The 19158-nt window shown below is 38.2% G+C and overlaps 1 protein-coding gene across 1 annotated transcript; it reads right to left on the reverse strand.

Moving 5' to 3' along the window:
• Positions 1-218: 218 nt before the first annotated feature.
• abhd5a (abhydrolase domain containing 5, lysophosphatidic acid acyltransferase a) lies at positions 219-18569 on the reverse strand. The gene is made up of 8 exons (XM_084725884.1): positions 18412-18569; positions 17776-17856; positions 10811-10896; positions 9027-9402; positions 3923-4077; positions 2254-2365; positions 1895-2081; positions 219-434 (listed from the first exon to the last, which is right to left on the reverse strand). Exons 1-8 carry the CDS (start codon positions 18441-18443, stop codon positions 345-347), a joined length of 1119 nt encoding a protein of 372 aa, XP_084582010.1. The 5' UTR covers positions 18444-18569; the 3' UTR covers positions 219-344.
• Positions 18570-19158: the final 589 nt, after the last annotated feature.

Genomic DNA, 19158 nt, shown 5'->3' on the forward strand with positions numbered 1-19158 from the left:
CTGCACAGTGTCATGTAAAAGGAGCATGTAATGCAGGCCCACAGGCATGATTTGGTTAACTGAATGAATGTTAGTAAAAAGCCAAAAGGGGACTTGATCAGTGATATCATCTCAGAGCCTGTATTCACAGTTTCTAGGAATATGACTGAATCAGTGGTCAGGGGACATAACACATGAACTGCAGCCTTTTACGACATATGAGTCATAACTAAAACTGCTCCTTTTATGTACAAACACTCCTTATCCCTGCTCCGAGGAAGAGAGATCCTGTGTTTTCACATGTCCATTATTGAGGCTCCCCTTTTTTTTCCCTCCAGAGTTCAGCAACCAGGCTCGTCTCTGCTTCAGGCCACTTTGTCACACACTTGTAAAACTCTGTGGTTGAAGTCCTCCGGCTGGTCAGCATATACATAGTGTCCAGCTCCACGGATCGTCTGCAGAGAGGACAGAGAACAGGAAGGGCAGAGGGTGATTAAAAACAGGAAGTAATATACTATGAGAGGCCATAAAAGAAAGTAGAGTTTATATTGCAGAGCACTGTCTCTGGGTTATTGATGTTATACAACAAAGATTAAAGAAATGTTCAATTTTAAATCATTTGTAGTTAAAATAGTTATGTTATCACGTAACAGTGCAGAGGACACTTCAGTTAGTTTCACAACCCTTTATGACACATAATTACTTTTAATCGACACCCTATACAATTATTTATTATTAAATTATTAAATTATAGTGTCCTTTTCCAAATATGTATCACAAGAGATCGAAATAGCTTGTCTGTAGCAAAGAGGACTTATATAACAAATTCTTTATTATAAGTGGGTGAAGAAATGATTCAGTGTTTTCAGTGTATATAGCTCTAAATTTAGGGATGTTCCTAATGACTAATTTTCCTGTTGATTAAATGGAAAAATAAATTTAGACGAGCTAAAAGCAGTAAATTAAAACAGCATTAACTTTTCAGACCAAGTGGCATCATAGCGTCTGCAGGTTGGGGTGATAAACAATGTCATATTGGTTTGCCAAGTGTGGCTAACATTAGCAGTGCTAGCACCAGCACCCTGCTCTCCTCGCAGGTTAACGGCCTCATGCCTGTGCTGAATGTGGTTACGCATTTGACTAGTTGAATAATCGCACATATTCCCACTTAATATGTTTATTTGTCCTTTATGGTGGTTGACATTTTGTACTATGAGCAGGGAAGTTTGTTTTTGACCTTGGGAACAGTAATTGAAACTCAAGCTCAAAAAGAGAATCATATGATACTGTGTTTATATATGTCTATGTCTCTGGTTATACAGGAACATTTATGAATTTATTAGTCTTATCTCATCAGTGCTGACTGAAGTTGATTACTGCATCCAGTGGCAGGGAAGGAATAACCATTTATTTTAGCAGAAATTATGGAACAGGAACTAAAAACTTTTTTGCTTCCAGTATAGCAAGAAAGTAATAATACACCACTGTATGAAAAATGTGCAGTTATATGACTAATAACGGTAATTTACTGACCACAGTAACTATGAGAGCTACATGGAAGCATTAATGAGGTTTAGAAAAGGCGTATTTTTCCCAGAAATCTTGGGTGAGGATTCTCTGGAAACACTGGGAACTCAATTATCAAATATAAATAAGTACAAATCGATATCTGATACATTTCAATTGATTACTCACCAATAATAACCACAACCCTGCCGGTAAAGTTGGCCTTTTTTCATCAGTAAAATAAATATATGCTACAGTATATTTTTCATCTCATTAACAAGTGAAAGGAAATCTGGTGACTCCAACATGAACTCACACAAGGGAAAGTGGCAGGAAAAGGTCATAACAGGGCAGAAAGAGTAAAGTGAATTCATTCCCCTCTCTCTCATCCAGTTCACCATGAACTTACTATGATCTCAACAGGAGAGCGTGGCCTCATCTTTTTGATGGCACTGCCTGAGTTGCTGTCTATGCTGGAGCGAGATCCGTAGATGATGGTGATGGGGATCTCGGGATGAAGCTGGTCCATTCTGTGTAGCATCGGCCTCTTAGCCCAGCCGTAGTGACCGGTCATGTTCTTAAAAGCTGCTTCCCCGCTGTGACAGTACAGAAGAGCTATTAATTCAGCACAGCGGAGCAAATGTTGACGACAAGGCGTAACATTAGGCAGTAAAACTCTCAAATGACTGCAACAAAGGTAATGAATAAATCACTTTCATTGCAGGTATTAATGAGACTTGACAGCGAGGCAGAGACAGAGGGACGGACCTGGGGGTTTGCACGTTCAGGTGGTAGATGTACTCTGACACGGTGTTATCACTGAACATGGACGAGAACTTCCTCTTGAAGTCAGGTCTCAGAGTCTGGACCAGGGTAGGACCTGCAGGGGCCACAGAGGAGACACTCAAGTGTCAAAACCAAGCATGTAGCCATTAAGAGACGAGGCCTCATTACTATTTACATGATTATTAATAACTGAGACAAGGTTAGAGGATGAACCAGAATGAACCACACTTTGACTTGTAGAATTCTTGTGGTCTGGTGTGTTCATTATATGACTAGCTTTAATCAACAGTCAAACTCGTTTTATGTATGTTAAGAAATGTGTCTATTTGCAACTGGATGAGAGTAGTTATGCAGCAGTCCCCTAGTTTAGCCAAAAAAGTGAAAAGGTCCACATAAAATGGGTCAGGACTTAGAAACTGTTTGGAAACTGGCCAGTAAAAAAAAAAAAAAACTTGGCAGGTGATTGAAATAAACCATGTGTCTATCATGTCTACTATGGGCTAACATTAATCAATAAGATTAGACTCTTGCCAAAGCCGGTCTGGGGAAGACTGAAAACATCTTTTCCAACATGAAAAGACTTGAGTGCCATTCTTTGCTCTTGTTTAATGAAGAAATAACTGATGCTATTGCTGTATCTATGCTAAACTCTTCAGGAGCTGCCATTGTTTGTTCGAGATGAGTCACTTCCATAGACGCGCCTTGCTGTTGTTACATCTAAAACCACGCCCATAGCTGCCAGTAGTCCCTCCTAACACACTAATTGGCTGGCATGATGCATTCTCATGTAAGCTTGTGAATCCAGCCGCCTCACAAGGTAAACCTGGTTAGGTTTAGGCACCAAAACTACTTGGCTAGGTTTAGCCACCAAAACAAAATTATGTTTGTCTCTGCCATGAAGGTATAGATAATCACATCAGCTATTCCACCCCAGATGTTGGCATTTGCCCTTAAGAAAACAGAACAGAACAGAAAATAGAAAAAAAAACTTAAAACAACATAAACAAAGCCACTATAACAATGTGCTCAAAATTACTAATACAACATTGTCATTCAGTTTCATATTGCAAACATTTTCTCTTTCATTTGCTCTGCAGATGCTCAGCTACTGTTTTACATACTCTGCATTCACATTCTCCATTTTCATACTTCTCATTCAAAGGGTGCAGACATTTTTTTTTGTATCATTCTGCATCTTCCCAGTAGTGTTCCTACGTATTCAAATCCTAACAAGGAAAGTTTGGTCCAAGTATGTATGTTCTAGCGTCAAAATGTTTTCCCAAGGCACTCTTAATATTCCATATTCCATGTGACCTGATGTAGGATTCTGCATGTTGAAGTTGCTACATATAAACCTCCTAGGTTAAGAGAGGAGAGGGCATCAGTGCTTTAATGTACAGTGGGAGTTTCCACTTGGAAAACCTAGAACAAATCACCCATTAAATATACAGTTCTATTATTTGTGACACTACTTTATTTGCTCTGCTTTTACTTGCCCCATTTTATTCGCTGTATCCTGCTGTGCTGAAGCCCCTACCCAGTTTTCCCCTGGGGATCATTATGGTTTCATCTAATGTAGCTGATATAAACAGGCTGGGAGCCTTTGCTGTAGTAATGTCCTATATTTTATCACCTTATTTTCCAGTCTTACCCAGCGGTCCAACCAGCCTCAGGCCAGCCAGGGGGTTGAATGGACTGAACATGGCCCCAAGGGCTTTGATCCACACCGGGATGGGACGGTCTGCCTCCTCCGTATTTGGACGCTCAGGGAAACCCCAGGGCTCCACCAGCAGTATGTGCTTTACTCTGTAGGCCACAGAAATACATTTTCACCTTATTTAATATTGTGTTATGTCAAATGGATTATACAGACCCACAAACATGCCTTGATACAACTTAAAGGAACAGTTCAACATGTTGGAAAATGTTTGAGAAGATGGATACCATGACCATACTCAAAATATGAAGATAGCATGACACTAAATCACAAATACTACTTTAGGCTTGGATTGGTTTTGTCCAAATACAGCAAAATCTGCTTACCAAAACCTCTAAATTTCAACAAATTAATACATCACATCTCATTTGTTTAAATCAATACAAAAGCCAAACTGTAAAAATTAGAAAAATTTGTCGTTTTTCACAGGGTTGTGTACTGGACTATTTTTTGGGAGGGTCTACTGACTTCTTGGAGTCCTGTTGTCTCCTTGAGGTTGCCAGGCAACCATTTGGGACTCCTAGTCAGGGGCAACCTCAGCGAATATGTCCTGACTCCAGCTTCATTATTAACAGACCTGAGTGTGGTATCAATCTTCTCTTTTAACTCTCAGCAAGAAAACAAATACACATCTTCCCCAAAATGGTGAACTATTCCTTTAAATATTAGATACAGGGAGTTTTCTTTTTATTTTTGATTACATGTAAATATGTCTCGCATCACCACGTTAAGTTATGCCATCAGACATTAAGTTATAATAACCTTTGAGATACCGATGTCATTGATAAAATCTGAACTCTATGACTGTGTTAGATCTGACTTTACAACAGTGTCCATTATGACCTATAACACGAGGAAATCACATGATGAGACAGCTTGTTAAAAACCCTCAGATTAACTTAATTATGGGAGTTGTCAATTTGAAAAACAAATGTGAACGCTCAGCTGTATCTGTCATAATCATCTGTTGTGTTATAAAATTATGAACATTATGTAAGTGGGCAGTATACTTTCCCTTTCATTTCCAAATAAGTGGTTTTGACATTTAGGTAACATTTTTTTATAACAGGTCTAATCTCTTGTGTTGTTGGCCTGATGAACCCTGTTCAGATGACATATTATTGTATCTTTACAGTAAGTCGATGAAAAGTTATCTGAACAAATAAGAATGAAATCTAAGAACATAAAACAGGTTGTACAAGCCAAATTTTCTTTTAAAACTGTAAATGAAATAAACATTCATACTGATAAACTGAAATGCTTGTAATGATGAATTGTGCAGTTTTCCTCAGCTTTATTGGGTTATCATGCATGTTTCAGCTCACTGTTTTGGATTCCTGGCTTGAAAATTACTCTGCTTTCATTAACAACATGAAATGTGTGTTGTCCACATTGTATAAATGGACAATGTTTCATAAACATGCACATGACTATGACATACTCAGGTCACAATATGGCAATCTTGTGTTTTTAGCTTGTTACACTGCTCAAAAATGGTCGGATCTATTAATTCATCTTTAAATTACAGGCAAAATGTGATACCAGACTGGTGCTATTAATGATTAAACAAATCTTAAACAAACCTCGGGGTTAGTCAAACACAAACGGAAGAGAAAAGAAGGCCAGAAGGTAAAATTATTACCCAAACTGTTGTACAGTTGTACACATCAGTAGCAGTTTACACACTGACTTCCTGGTTGAACTGACATACTTTACTGATGTAACCACGCTCCTAAATCTAAACAATTACTTCGATGAACACAATGCTATCAGAGCCAATAGGACTGATGGTAAAAGCTTTGGAATATGTCAGACTAAACCACATACCATGGTCTAAATAATAACATAATAATATAATAACATAATAATAAATAAATATTCTCTTTAGGCCTTAAGAATTCAAAATGAGCACATATCATCTTAAATAAGGACATATGTCTGTGATTGAGAGCAACTCGTGTTGGAACTTAAAGGCCATTTGGAACACTGAGATAACAATAAGAGGGAGAGGAAGAGGGATTTATTTTAGCATTAGTGATGGAGGAGGGCGATAAGGGATTGAGGACATTTTATCAGACATCCTTTGGGGAGAGCCGGCTGGAAGCTGGGGGCTGGAGACGCAGCGAGAGGAGATGATTCAGGAGAGATAGAGTCTAGTGGGAGGAGAAGAGGCTTGGAGGACACTGCTGTTATCGCAGGCTGCCAGCACCTACAGGCACACTGCTACGACTATATCCTGTACACACGCTGGCGTGTTCTGCTACGGTCATGTTAACACAAAAAGGGCATGATCATTATTCATAACACTGTTCATAACACAGTCATTTTTCTCCTTCTGGGCAGAGTATGCGTCTCTCCTCTGTGTTTATTAACATTTGTGGGAAGCTCAGCAGAAGACCTACTTTCTCGAGCAGTTGGAGAAGATCAACCTGCCAAAGACAGGGACAGTGTACTTGTACTCTGCTGTCACTGAGTCCATCCTCACCTCCTCCATCACAATCTGGTACACTGCTGCTGCTGCCACTGCCAAGGACAAGGGCAGACTGCAGCGGATCATTTGCTCAGCCGAGAAAGTGATCAGCTGCAATCTGCCTGCCCTGTACGACCTGTACGCCTCCTGGACCCCGAGGCGAGCAAGAAAGATTGTGGCTGACCCCTCCAACCCAGGACACGAACTCTTTGATTCACTTGCAAGATCTATGCCATCTGACTAAATGTGTTACATTAACATACATCTTTTTTGGATCATCTTTTTCTTTGGCTTACTATCTTGCCTCATACTGTGAAGTATCTTTCATTTACATAACATATTATGCACATTTTTACATAATATTTTCTCATATTTTATTGTCAGTTTTCTATTTTCTATTCAAGCTTCCTGACCTGCCGTCCTTGCTTTTTATTTGTCTATTTTTTCTGTTTACTATGTCTGTTGTTTTGCACAAAAACACCAAGGCAAATTTCTTCTATGTGCAAACCTACATGGCGATGAATCTGACTCTGATTCAAATTATGAAAGGATAATTCTGGTTTATTACAATTTGGTTCTTAACCAAACCATTCCCACACAATCTCCAGCTCCATGTCCACTTTCTCTCTTTTTCTGGGACTCTTCTGTCAACACAATTAGTGACAGACTGATTAATTGGTTGGTCAATTAATCGGCTGATTGTTGTTGCTTTTTTGAGAAAATCAACATTGGCCAGAACCTTCGCTCACAAGCCTGACTAAATTTAAAAAAACTGTCTGTAATCTCTGTAAACACATCTATAGGCAATCATGTTAGTGTCAGCTGTAGAGCAATGTTAGCTCTCTCTCTTTTGGGTTTTCCTCAAGTTAACATTGTCTTTTCTCAACATTCACGTGTTTATATCATCCTATATGACAGCAAATCTAATCTAAAACAGTTACAGGCTAGAGTTGAATATAAATTATGTTATAGTGAAAAGAATTCTGCAGTTGAATGACGTGATTTCTGACATACTGTACCTCACTTTCTTTTACCCAGTCCAGTCATGTTCTGAAATCTTCAGTAGAAGCCTTATTATTATTATAAATATACATGACTTTTCTTTGTTTTGATATTGGCTATCAGCTCTTAAAATATCGACATCAGCACTGGCCATTGAAAACCTCATATTGGTTGACCACTTAACACAACACTGACATATCATCAAATTTTTTAAGTTGATATGACAACCTTGTTAGCAAACAGACTCTTATTTTAAACATCCAGCAACTTTTTCATGTGTTTCTGTTAATCTTTCCAACATTCACTCTCTTTTATCTGTGTTGTCTGCTGCTGAAGAGGTTGTGTACAGTGGGTTTGAACAACTTTTTTTGAAAACAAAGCTATGAGAGCTATGAGAGTGACTCAGAACAGTATAGTTTCAGCTTGACAGCTAAATAATGAGCTGAAACTCACTATAAATCTCTATAAAGGTGGGTGGAGCATTCAGGTAAAAATTCTCTACAGGTTCATCATTGTGAGCAACCCCTTTCACACATGGTTGCACTGTTTTCACATTGTCATCCGACATATTGTTATTGGAAAAATGTTGAATATAGTCACTTTAAGCACATCCAATTATTATGGAACCTTGTTCCCTAATCTCAGCAACTAACTTTCTAAGTATTACTGAAAGGAGTGAAGGCAAAAACTATGATGACCCTAGCTGTAATAAACAGGAATTATCCATTACCGACAGGCTTGCCACCAACATGAATATAAAACAACATTTTCATCTGAATGCTTTAAAACAAACTGCTGTTTATTTTATATGCCTTTTTAAAATGAAAGGTGTAATAATAATTAACCTAAAAAGTAATTACAGCATATAATTGCTGGGCTGTACCATGATAGAATACTAATGTCTATTATATTTATGTTTAATTTCATGACAAAGTATTGCAGGACCCATATGTCATGTTTCATGAATAGAATAATGAATTATAAAAGGGATAGTTTGGTTTAGAGAGAGAGTGACATTCCGCTTATTTAACATCAGAAAAGGTTGTCTGACATCAAAGTAAATGGTGAAGATATTGTTAATATAATGTACACTGATATAGATTCTTTTAGTTGGGCCTTTTATTCAGCCATGAAAGGTGTTTTAGCCAGCAGAGAGAGGCACACCTATAAGAAAATCAAACATAAGGTATATACGCAAAATATTATTGTCTCTAAAACAACCAGCCTCCTCTGGAAAAAATTGAATATTACCTTGCGGAACACAAGAGTTTTTGGTCTACTGTCGCCTCAGTCAGTTAGTTTGTATTATTGTGTGACTTAAGTGTTTTAAATTGTTAGTTCAGTGTCACCAGCTGAGCAAACCTCCTAATATCAGTCAAAAAGTCTGATTTATTAAATGTTTCATATTGAGCTACAACCATATTTCTTTGCACATTTATTGCTTTGCCTGCTGTGTGACATTTCTCACACATAAATGCAACAAGATCAGCACCCCAGGATAAAAGATCCCTTTTAAATTAAAAACAACACAACCCTATAGTGAGAAATCCCATAATCTGCACCGACCTGCCTGGATATTTAATAGAGTATGACACAGCCAGGTATCCTCCCAGGTTGTGTCCCAGCAGTATCATGGACTCCAGACCCATCTTGGCTCTCCACTGCTCTATAGACTCCACAAACTGTTCCTCTGCCTCCTGAGCATCTGCGGAGAAAAGAGGCCTGCTGCTCTGTCCGAAGCCCAGCAGGTCCAGAGCAAAGACGGGCCGACATTGGGAGAGAACATCCAGGTTGTGAGCCCAAAGGCCTACACCACCTCCAAGCCCGTGGAGCAGAACCAAGGGGGTTTTGTTTTTGACACCTTCACTGCTAAAGGTCAAGGTCCACAGCCTGTTACTGTTGGAGATGGAGATGAACTGTTTTGAGAAAGTGCTGTCTACACCTGAAAAGAAAGGGAAGAGCAAAGAAAGAGAGGAATGTCAAGATAAAAAGGAATATTTTTGACACTATTACTTTTAACTGAAAGAGAAAATGATAATTTAAAGATACAGTTACACAACCTCTTGCATCACGCAATCTTTACTTAGTAGTTGGCCAATGTGACCAATCATTATTGATTTTGGAATTGACATCTCGTTTAAGTGTGATGTTTACACACAAGACCCAAACAAGACCACAGTGCACTGAAGATACACTACACAGAGTATATCTATATATACTATATACATTAATTTTTATTTCTAAAATGGCTTGACAACATGTTTTTTATGATACAAACAATTATGAATAAAACAATATTCACAAATAAGATTTGTTCATATTCTATACTAACATTGACTATAACACGGACTGTAATGTAACTTAAAAAACTTTCTCAGTTGACTACAGCAGCCTATAACTGTTTTTATGTAAAGGACCAGAACAGTTTTTCTAGGAAACACCAAAGGATCCATGACTTTATCTACTGTGTTAATTTTAGCAAACAACAATTGATGTCAAGTTAAAGTGCATAACTAATGATTGCTTTCTATTAGCCAAAAGCGGTGCAAAGCAGGGACAGCCAACCAGTCAGTAAGCCAGTTGTAACTTTATGCAGCATGGATCTGAAGTTGGTTGCTTAGCAGCATTAGCTAATTAAGTAATTTTCAAATAGCAAGCTAATCAGTATCATGGAGCTAATAGTTCAAATAAAATATAAAAACATAACAGATTCAATAATGAACTTATTCTAAATATCCTTTAATGTCACAATGATTTGAATGAAACAAATTCACAGTCCAACCTTTGCAGGACTGTTCTTTGTATGCTCAATCATTCCTGGAAAATTAGAAATGAGGAAAGGATTTACAATATTAAAAGATGTTGCTGGGGGACCTGTAAAAGCAACATAGTCACATCTTAATTAAGCTAATGTTAGCAAAAGCATGGCTAAATAGCTAGTTAACAATTGATGAAGAATATCTAGCTGGTTAATTAGTGTTTTGCTATATTTTACAGGTCACCCAGCAACATCTTATAACCATGTTCAAAATTTGGTTTTCTCGTCAACATAGACGAGCCTAGCATGTGGCATATCTAAGAACAGGAAACAGGAAAGGAGAAAGTTGGCTGAGGTCAAGCAAAAAAGGAGCAGGACTTAAGAAGGGTCATTTCAATATGTGTCGAGTATGACTGAATGAGTGAGTGAGGGGCTGAGTGAGTAAGTGAGTGACCACTGTTTGCAAGTCTCACACTGTACATAAATAGCAGGAATTCAGTTGTATGATCTAATTATTATGATTTTCATCAATAAAACTCCACATTCTGACAGTCATATGTGTACACTAATAGTTAGAGAGGCTGATCCTTACATCGCAGCATCATGTCCTCTGCAGTCTGTAGCTTCATCTGAGAGGTGGGGCACCATGACGGCAGCCAGTTGGGGATCCAGCACCACCTACATAGACAGACAGACAAGATCCACCTCAATCATCAGTTTATTTATAAGCATTTTCTTTATGAACTACAGCAGGTACATGGTGTCACTGCAGTGTAGGATTAAAGGATTTAGACTGAAACAGATGTAAACAGCATAGGGTACAAGTTAGACAGTATATTAAAAAGAGCACATGAGAACACAAGGCCTGAATGTTAGCATTTATTGTGTTTCAGAGCATTACATCTGATGACCTCTGCATCAGCTGCTCAGTGTCAGTTAATCTGTATAGAACAAAAGATACTTATAGGCAGGCTCTGTTGACACAGTGTGGTTTAGGTGGCAGAATATTACAGACTGCAAAGCTGGAACGAAAGCACTGATGAACAAAACATCCTTTGGTTGTTTAATCACTATTTCAGGAAGTGACTTTATTTTCAACAGAATGTTGTTCAGTTAGCTCATGAGGCGATGTTGGGAAACCCCTGACTGACAATGTGTGGAGATTTCAAAATAAAGTGTGAAAAGGAAACAGATGAAGAAACAGCAGAAGTCAAACCAGGAAAATTGCCAGATCCTGATACTCTGCATACATGTCTCCATTTTCTCTGGTTAGTCCACACATTTTTGTCAATTAGTTTGCTACACACGATATTCCGTATTCACTCCATGCATAACGCTCTCTTATTCACAAACCTTTAAGTGACCAGAAATAAAAGTTCCACTTTCATACTCAAACTTATGAGTGAATCTGAACTAATTAGAGATGATAATGACTGATTGATGGTTGATCAACTGGTCATTAAGAATTCAATGGTTCAAGTCAAATTTAATTGATCTACCATCAAACAAAGATCTGAAATATAATAATTAATAAAATAGAGATTATTTTATGAGCATGCTACACGTTATCTGATATTCAAGTAAATGTGTTTCATATGTAGTCCTTTATGTCTTTATATGCTTCTTTGGCTGTGCAATGTTGTCAGAGAACATGCAATATGTTGTATGCACGATTAATCAATTAATTGATCATTAAGTAAGTAACCAATGATCAAGTAAGAAAAGTACCAAAGTCACACAATAACACAAACAATCAGGGTCCCGTTTCCCAGAGCCTTCGTAGCGCTACGTGCGTCGTAAGTTGTATTTTAAGGTCTCCCTTAAGGTTACGGGCTGTTTCCCAGAGTTGGGACAACTTTAAGGAAGACCTTAAAATACAACTTACGACGCACATAGCGCTATGAAGGCTCTGGGAAACGGGGCCCTGATTGACTTGGGCACCAGTAGACCAGACCAGTATCCTTTGTCATGATAAATATTAAAGTCCACCTCCAGTCATGTTTTAAACAATATAAAATGCTCTGCAATAAGTAATAAATCGTTTTGTTATGTTTTTGTTTTTCAAAATGAGTTCAGATTTGTTGCTAAAATGGCTTACATATAGCTCTACACCTTGGCTTTTATTTAGTATTCAATGTATCATGAATACGTAAATAGTTCCCACCCTCTCAGCACACTCAACACCTCTCAACCACCACCCCTACCCTGAAGTAGCTGCACCTGGCTTCTCCTCTGTTTTTCTAGCTAATCACAGTAATTATAGCTATATCCGGCTTTTCCTGTGAGCTGGGCATTGCCTCGAATGATATGTATAGGGCCACCCACTTGATTACCGGGATTGGCCCGTAGGTTGATGTCGTCATATACTCAGCCTGACTGAATATGTTTTTCTTTGAGACTGTCCTTGCTCAACACAGTTTCAAAGCAAGAAATACCAAGACATGTTTACTGCACATTTTGGGATTTTCACTGGAGGGGGCCTTTATGTTACTAATGTGTCTGGGCTTGTTGTAATCATTAGGTGACCCTGTCGAGATAATTGTTTTTGTGTTGTCTGTGTTCTAGATTTTGCCACAACATCATTACCAGTACAGTTGTTGATTGAGAGGTGCTGGAAAGAAACACCTCTCAGTATAGCACAATAGAATTTGACAGTATTGCCAATTACAGCCTCCAAAATTACCATAATTTCAACAAAACTGAACATTATTTATAACCTTCATGAAGGTAAGATGCATTGCAGGGCTGCTGTGTTCGGCTAGTGGTTCTCAAATTGTGGGGTGAAGCCCCCCTGGTGGGGCATAGAGCCATTGTAGGGGGGCTGTGTGGATGACTGGGGGAAAAATATGGAGCAAAACAAAGCTGAATGATTTATATAGGGAAAATAAACAAGAACTTGCTGATGCTATCATGCTGACTTAAATTCAACTTGGATATTTTTTTTTATCAGTTGCTTCCCCATCATTGTTAATGATTGATACAAGAAAAAAACATACTGTACCCCATACTGTACTGTAATTAATACAAATTTCATGTAAAGTGAGGGTGGGGACCCTGAACCTTTTTCAGCTTCTGAAGGGGGGCATGCCAGAAAAGTATGAGAACCATTGCTATGTACAAAAAAATAAAGATAAACAAATATTGGCTGCCTTGGAACGATGTCAGCAATCCCCCTTGTGAGTTTTTGAAAGGTGGGAAAAAAGTTGGCTTTGAGCTCTGTGCTATCCTGCTGTACACATTTGCCTACATTTCCTCAGACACCATCATCTTTTCTAAATGTTAACATGTTTCTCATGTCCTAAATGACAGCAAATCTAATCTAAAACCATTACTGGCTTGCATTAAATATATTTTATGATATAATGTACAGAAAAAATGCAGTTGCATTACATTGCTTCTGACGTACTGTTGAACTACCCCATACTGTACTGTAATTAATACAAATTCAATCTAACACAACAAGGAATTATACATTATATATCGCCCATTGACACACCATAAGTAAATGTAGTAATGATGTAATCTTCTGAACTTACCAGACTGTTCTAGCTGTTCTTTCATTTGTCTTTACCCACTCAGTCATGATATCCACATTATTAATGATTATTTGTCAAAAATCTCATTGTGTTCATATTTTGTGATAGCACCATTGTCCATATTGCCCATCCCTAACTACTTTATAGACTGTTGGGTAGTAAAATACATCAGATTCTATAGCATCACCATATCCTTGCACTATTTGAGAATTTGTGTTATTTTAGAGAAAATGTGTAGCTATATCAGCATATATATTGTGTATTGTGGAACAGCCTGAAAATAATGATATTTTTTTTTAAGCCATATTGCCCAGACCTAACACAGACACATACTCCCATAGTGATAGTAATACAAGTGAGGTGAAAACATGTTACTGAGGGATAATAGAACGTTAACAGTACGTCCAGCCAGAAAATTTAGAGGAATAAGCCTAAATGGACTTGATTCAAAAGCTGTGAGTCCATTTTATTTATTGTTGTGGATGTGTTGTTTTAATTTATTTCTGTTTAATTTATTTCAGATATTTTAACATTTTTTCACATTCCAATTTCAATGTCTGAGTGTTCTTAATATTCTTCAAAAGTTCAATGCTCTTTGACAGGGTGTACTTACATTATTTTGCTATTATATTATTATTATTTCAGTGGCATAAAATGCTCTTAAAATGCTCTTAAAAAATGTTTTTCTCAGTTTCTTCTAGGATAATATATCATCCAACAATAGTAGTTACTGTGACAAACCTACACATCACATATGGTGTTGTGATGTCACAAAATCATTCTCATTTGTGTTAAATTGAGATTTAAAGGGACAGTTTAGCCAAAAATCAAAAATTTATTATCTAATCTTGTTGTGTTAGATTGACCTGTAGCGCTATTTATCCATCATATACCGTTTTGGTGTGAGTTGCCAAGTTCTGGAGATATCGGCCACCTACAGAGATATCTGCCTTATCTCCAATATAATGGAACTAGATGGTAGTACTCACAACAAGGTCTGTGGATTATCTTGAATAACCGGGTCCAGATTTTTAGAAAGAGACATTGTTTTGTTTTTCAATTTTTTTTTTTTTGGCTCTTTGAGCACCACAAGCCAAGTGCCATTTAGTATCATTATACTGCAGAGGAGGCAGACATCTCTACAGCTGATATCTCCAGAACTCAAAATAATCCAGACTGATTAATATGGAGCTATATTGGGGTCAAAAGTTTTGTACTTGAAAAAATAAAATTTGAAACTGAAAATTCAAGTTTTGAGCTTGAATTTTGAAAAATACATTAGCGTATTCAAAATAAAAATAAGTGCACAAAAAAAATTTTCAGGTTAAATATAATTATGATTCACTCTGGTAATTCTTTTGAATAAATTATTAATTTTCATTTTTCACTTTCATATGTTTTGATATTTGAGATCTTATTTTTTTCAGATTCAAATCTTATTTTTTACAGTTTCAAATTTTTTTTTTCAGTTTCAGATCTTTATTTTTCAGGTTCAGATCTTTTCTTTTCAGTTTCAGACTTTTGACCCGAATTTCGCGTGGGGGGCGTGGCATCAACTGAGAGGGGTGTGGAATCATGACAGACAGCTTAACAAAAAGGCTGGGGACCTTCCCCTATCACGTTGCCTTCAGGGAACGTAGGAACTAAAACAATTCAACTCAACACTTCATGTAGGCTACACCAGGTGATTGGCAGTGAAAAAACTGATGTCAGTGACAAACTTCCATTTGCACGGCGTGCAGGAATAAATCTGTTTTAATTTTCTCTGTAAGTCTAAAGCTGCTAATATGTCACTTTATATACGTTTTATATTATTTAATACGTGGTAGGTTTGTCCAAACATCGCCTTTTTTGAAATTTAATCCGACGTTTTCGGAGATGTGAGATGTGAAAGCTGTTTTAGACAGTACTGAGGACCAACTGCAGAAGCGGGGGGATAAATTATGCCAGATTGTTCACTTCAACAGACACACTTTAATGCTTTCCACGTAGTACTGTGAATGCAGCACAGTGTCCGCTCGTAATGATGGCGTCCGGCTCTGCAGGCCGATCTGCTGGAGCAGCACACAGGTGAGACATGTTCAAAATGAGAGGTCGGTTTGTGACAACATGCAATGTTTCTGGTGTCTTAAGTGGTGAATTGGCAAAGCTGGAAGTTAAGCATAGGGCTAAAGCACTCGCACTGACACCATGCAGCAGCCTGCGGTGGAAAATGTTGATCCATGCTACAGGATGAATGTGGCCTAATGCTATCAGCTAGTGTTTGTGAAGTGTACTCCTTACAGCAGTGGTTCCCAACCTTGGGTCAGGACTTCAAATGGGGTTACCAGATAATTAGACTGATCTGATGCCCTGCTATTTCTGTGTTACAGGTGACATAACGAATATGAAAAACAAACCAAAAAAAAAACAACAACCCTCAAATAATAAATCAAAATGGGGGACACGGGATGTGTGTGCGAGTGTGTGGGTGTATGAGTGACACTATGAGTGTAAAGAAGAAAGCTAGCGACATGCAAATAAACAAGAACACGATAAACGGTTGCTATGGTAACGCTAAACAAAACCGCAGCTGGTATGGCTCTGGGCCCCGTTTCCCAGAGCCTTTGTAGCGCTACGTGCGTCGTAAGTTGTATTTTAAAGTCTCCCTTAAGGACAACCTTAAGGGAGACTTACGACGCACGTAGCGCTACGAAGGCTCTGGGAAACGGGGCTCTGGCTAGTTGTTGATCGCGAGTCCTACTGAGTTTATATCGCAAATAGATGCATGGTGTCAGTGCGAGTGCTTTAGCCCTATGCTTAACTTCCAGCTTTGCCAATTCACCACTTAAGACACCAGAAACATTGCATGTTGTCACAAACCGACCTCTCATTTTGAACATGTCTCACCTGTGTGCTGCTCCAGCAGATCGGCCTGCAGAGCCGGACGCCATCATTACGAGCGGACACTGTGCTGCATTCACAGTACTACGTGGAAAGCATTAAAGTGTGTCTGTTGAAGTGAACAATCTGGCATAATTTATCCCCCCGCTTCTGCAGTTGGTCCTCATTACTGTCTAAAACAGCTTTCACATCTCACATCTCCGAAAACGTCGGATTAAATTTCAAAAAAGGCGATGTTTGGACAAACCTACCACGTATTAAAGAATATAAAACGTATATAAAGTGACATATTAGCAGCTTTAGACTTACAGAGAAAATTAAAACAGATTTATTCCTGCACGCCGTGCAAATGGAAGTTTGTCACTGACATCAGTTTTTTCACTGCCAATCACCTGGTGTAGCCTACATGAAGTGTTGAGTTGAATTGTTTTAGTTCCTACGTTCCCTGAAGGCAACGTGATAGGGGAAGGTCCCCAGCCTTTTTGTTAAGCTGTCTGTCATGATTCCACACCCCTCTCAGTTGATGCCACGCCCCCCACGCGAAATTCGGGTCAAAAGTCTGAAACTGAAAAGAAAAGATCTGAACCTGAAAAATAAAGATCTGAAACTGAAAAAAAAAAATTTGAAACTGTAAAAAATAAGATTTGAATCTGAAAAAAATAAGATCTCAAATATCAAAACATATGAAAGTGAAAAATGAAAATTAATAATTTATTCAAAAGAATTACCAGAGTGAATCATAATTATATTTAACCTGAAAATTTTTCTTGTGCACTTATTTTTATTTTGAATACGCTAATGTATTTTTCAAAATTCAAGATCAAAACTTGAATTTTCAGTTTCAAATTTTATTTTTTCAAGTACAAAACTTTTGACCCCAATATAGCTCCATAGATGAATTGCACTATAGGCCAGGGGCATAATCTGTGTTACTGATTTTGGGATGAACTGTCCCTTTAATGCGAGCACAGAGAAATGCTCTCCCTTCAGCAGATGAATGTGAAAACAGCCTCATTTAACTCTGCACACCCATCAATCTGCACACTGAGGCTCAAACATCCAACTGTGGGAGCATTAACCAAAACACTTTAGGAGACTTTAAGGTTTATAGTAAGAGATAGACAGAGAACACACTTACCGCACTGTAGTGTCCACATATCCCCACACACCGCTGACCAGACTGGGAACACCAACAACAGACAGCATTCTCTGAACAACCCTGAAGCCAGAACAAAATGAAAGAAGAAGCGGATGAGGGCAAAGACCACTGGCTGACAGATGACAGTAGGCTCACTGTCAGTAGTAGATGACAAATGTATGTATTTAACATTAGCATAACATGCTACATCAGCTCCCTGTAGTTAATGGTGGCGTGATATTTAAACAACGTCATCTATTCTGAAACATAACCTATAGCAGATACCATGTTTAAACCTACAAGTGTAAAAGTGCACTGTGTAAAACACGCTATCTTCGAGATCTCTTCGACATAGTAAGAGCAACAACCTGTTATAACATGTTTCATATTCATTGTCATGTAACAACCTCTGACCACCGTGTGTTTACCTGAACTTCAGGATAGTGCCTGACTCTTTCAGCGTTTAAACAAATGAAACATGCTGACATGTTTTAACTCTTTAACTTATGCGTATGATAACAACATAACGTTACAAGTTTGCCACAATTTATAGAATTAAGCGTTACAGTAACGTTGCAATGCCAAGACAATTGACACAGTAAATATGATTTATTTAACTGTAAATACTTCACTTACCCTCCGTCCTCTGTCACCGCTTGCTCGGCCATACTGCAACACCACCTCTGATACTACTCGCGGTCACGTGGCCTCAGAGACTCTGACGTAGTGTCAATATGGTTGGAGACGTTTGATTTTCACTTTTGAGATATCTCCGCCGAGCGGCGTCTTGGCCGGTTAACTCGACAGACAGGCGGGTTGAGAAGTTTCTGCCCCCGCTCGTCGCAGCCTTTCCATATTTATTTGTAACGCAAAACAAACGCACACAGCCACAGAGCGTGAGACACTGCGGAAGTAGCTTTCCTGACAAATATCTAAACAATTGCAGCTCAGCAGAGAAGAGAGATTTGGTAAGTAGTTAAAATAAGTTAATAGCTCGTTTGTAAATACTTTGCGCACACTAAGCGTTACACATGCTTACACTGTTTGCACTGACAGCTTTTAGTATACAGCAAAAGGTTACATTTTGAACAAACCCGCAGACGTATGAGTCATAGCTGCAGGTCATTAAAATGTTAGAAACACTGTTTCAAGTTTTCGGGTAAACTGAGCACGCTTCAGTTATGGACTTCTCCTTGTTCATTCAACTAAATATTAACTTGTAAAAGTCACTGATAACTTTAGAGATACCAATATGTGTGCTCCACTTTTAATATCTTGTAGTGCGATATAAGTTAAGCAGTCTACATGTACATCCCATCTGAGACGAGGTCTAATTAGGAAATGAATACACCCGTGTTGGTGGACTAGGAGTCTGTAGGGCTT

This window comes from Lutjanus erythropterus, chromosome 9, assembly GCF_056507025.1.
Source record: "Lutjanus erythropterus isolate fLutEry1 chromosome 9, fLutEry1.hap2, whole genome shotgun sequence".
Taxonomy (NCBI): Eukaryota; Metazoa; Chordata; class Actinopteri; order Lutjaniformes; family Lutjanidae; genus Lutjanus; species Lutjanus erythropterus.

What these genes read in the sequence shown, in the direction of transcription:
- abhd5a (XM_084725884.1), bottom strand. Translation starts at nt 18,443, where the DNA reads ATGGCCGAGCAAGCGGTGACAGAGGACGGAGG. An exon ending in AGAGGACATGATGCTGCGAT is followed by an intron (nt 9,403 to 10,810) that starts GTAAGGATCAGC and finishes CTTTCTTTTCAG; the next exon opens with GTGTAGACAGCACTTTCTCA. An exon ending in GAGGCTGGTTGGACCGCTGG is followed by an intron (nt 2,366 to 3,922) that starts GTAAGACTGGAA and finishes TGGCCCCTGCAG; the next exon opens with GTCCTACCCTGGTCCAGACT.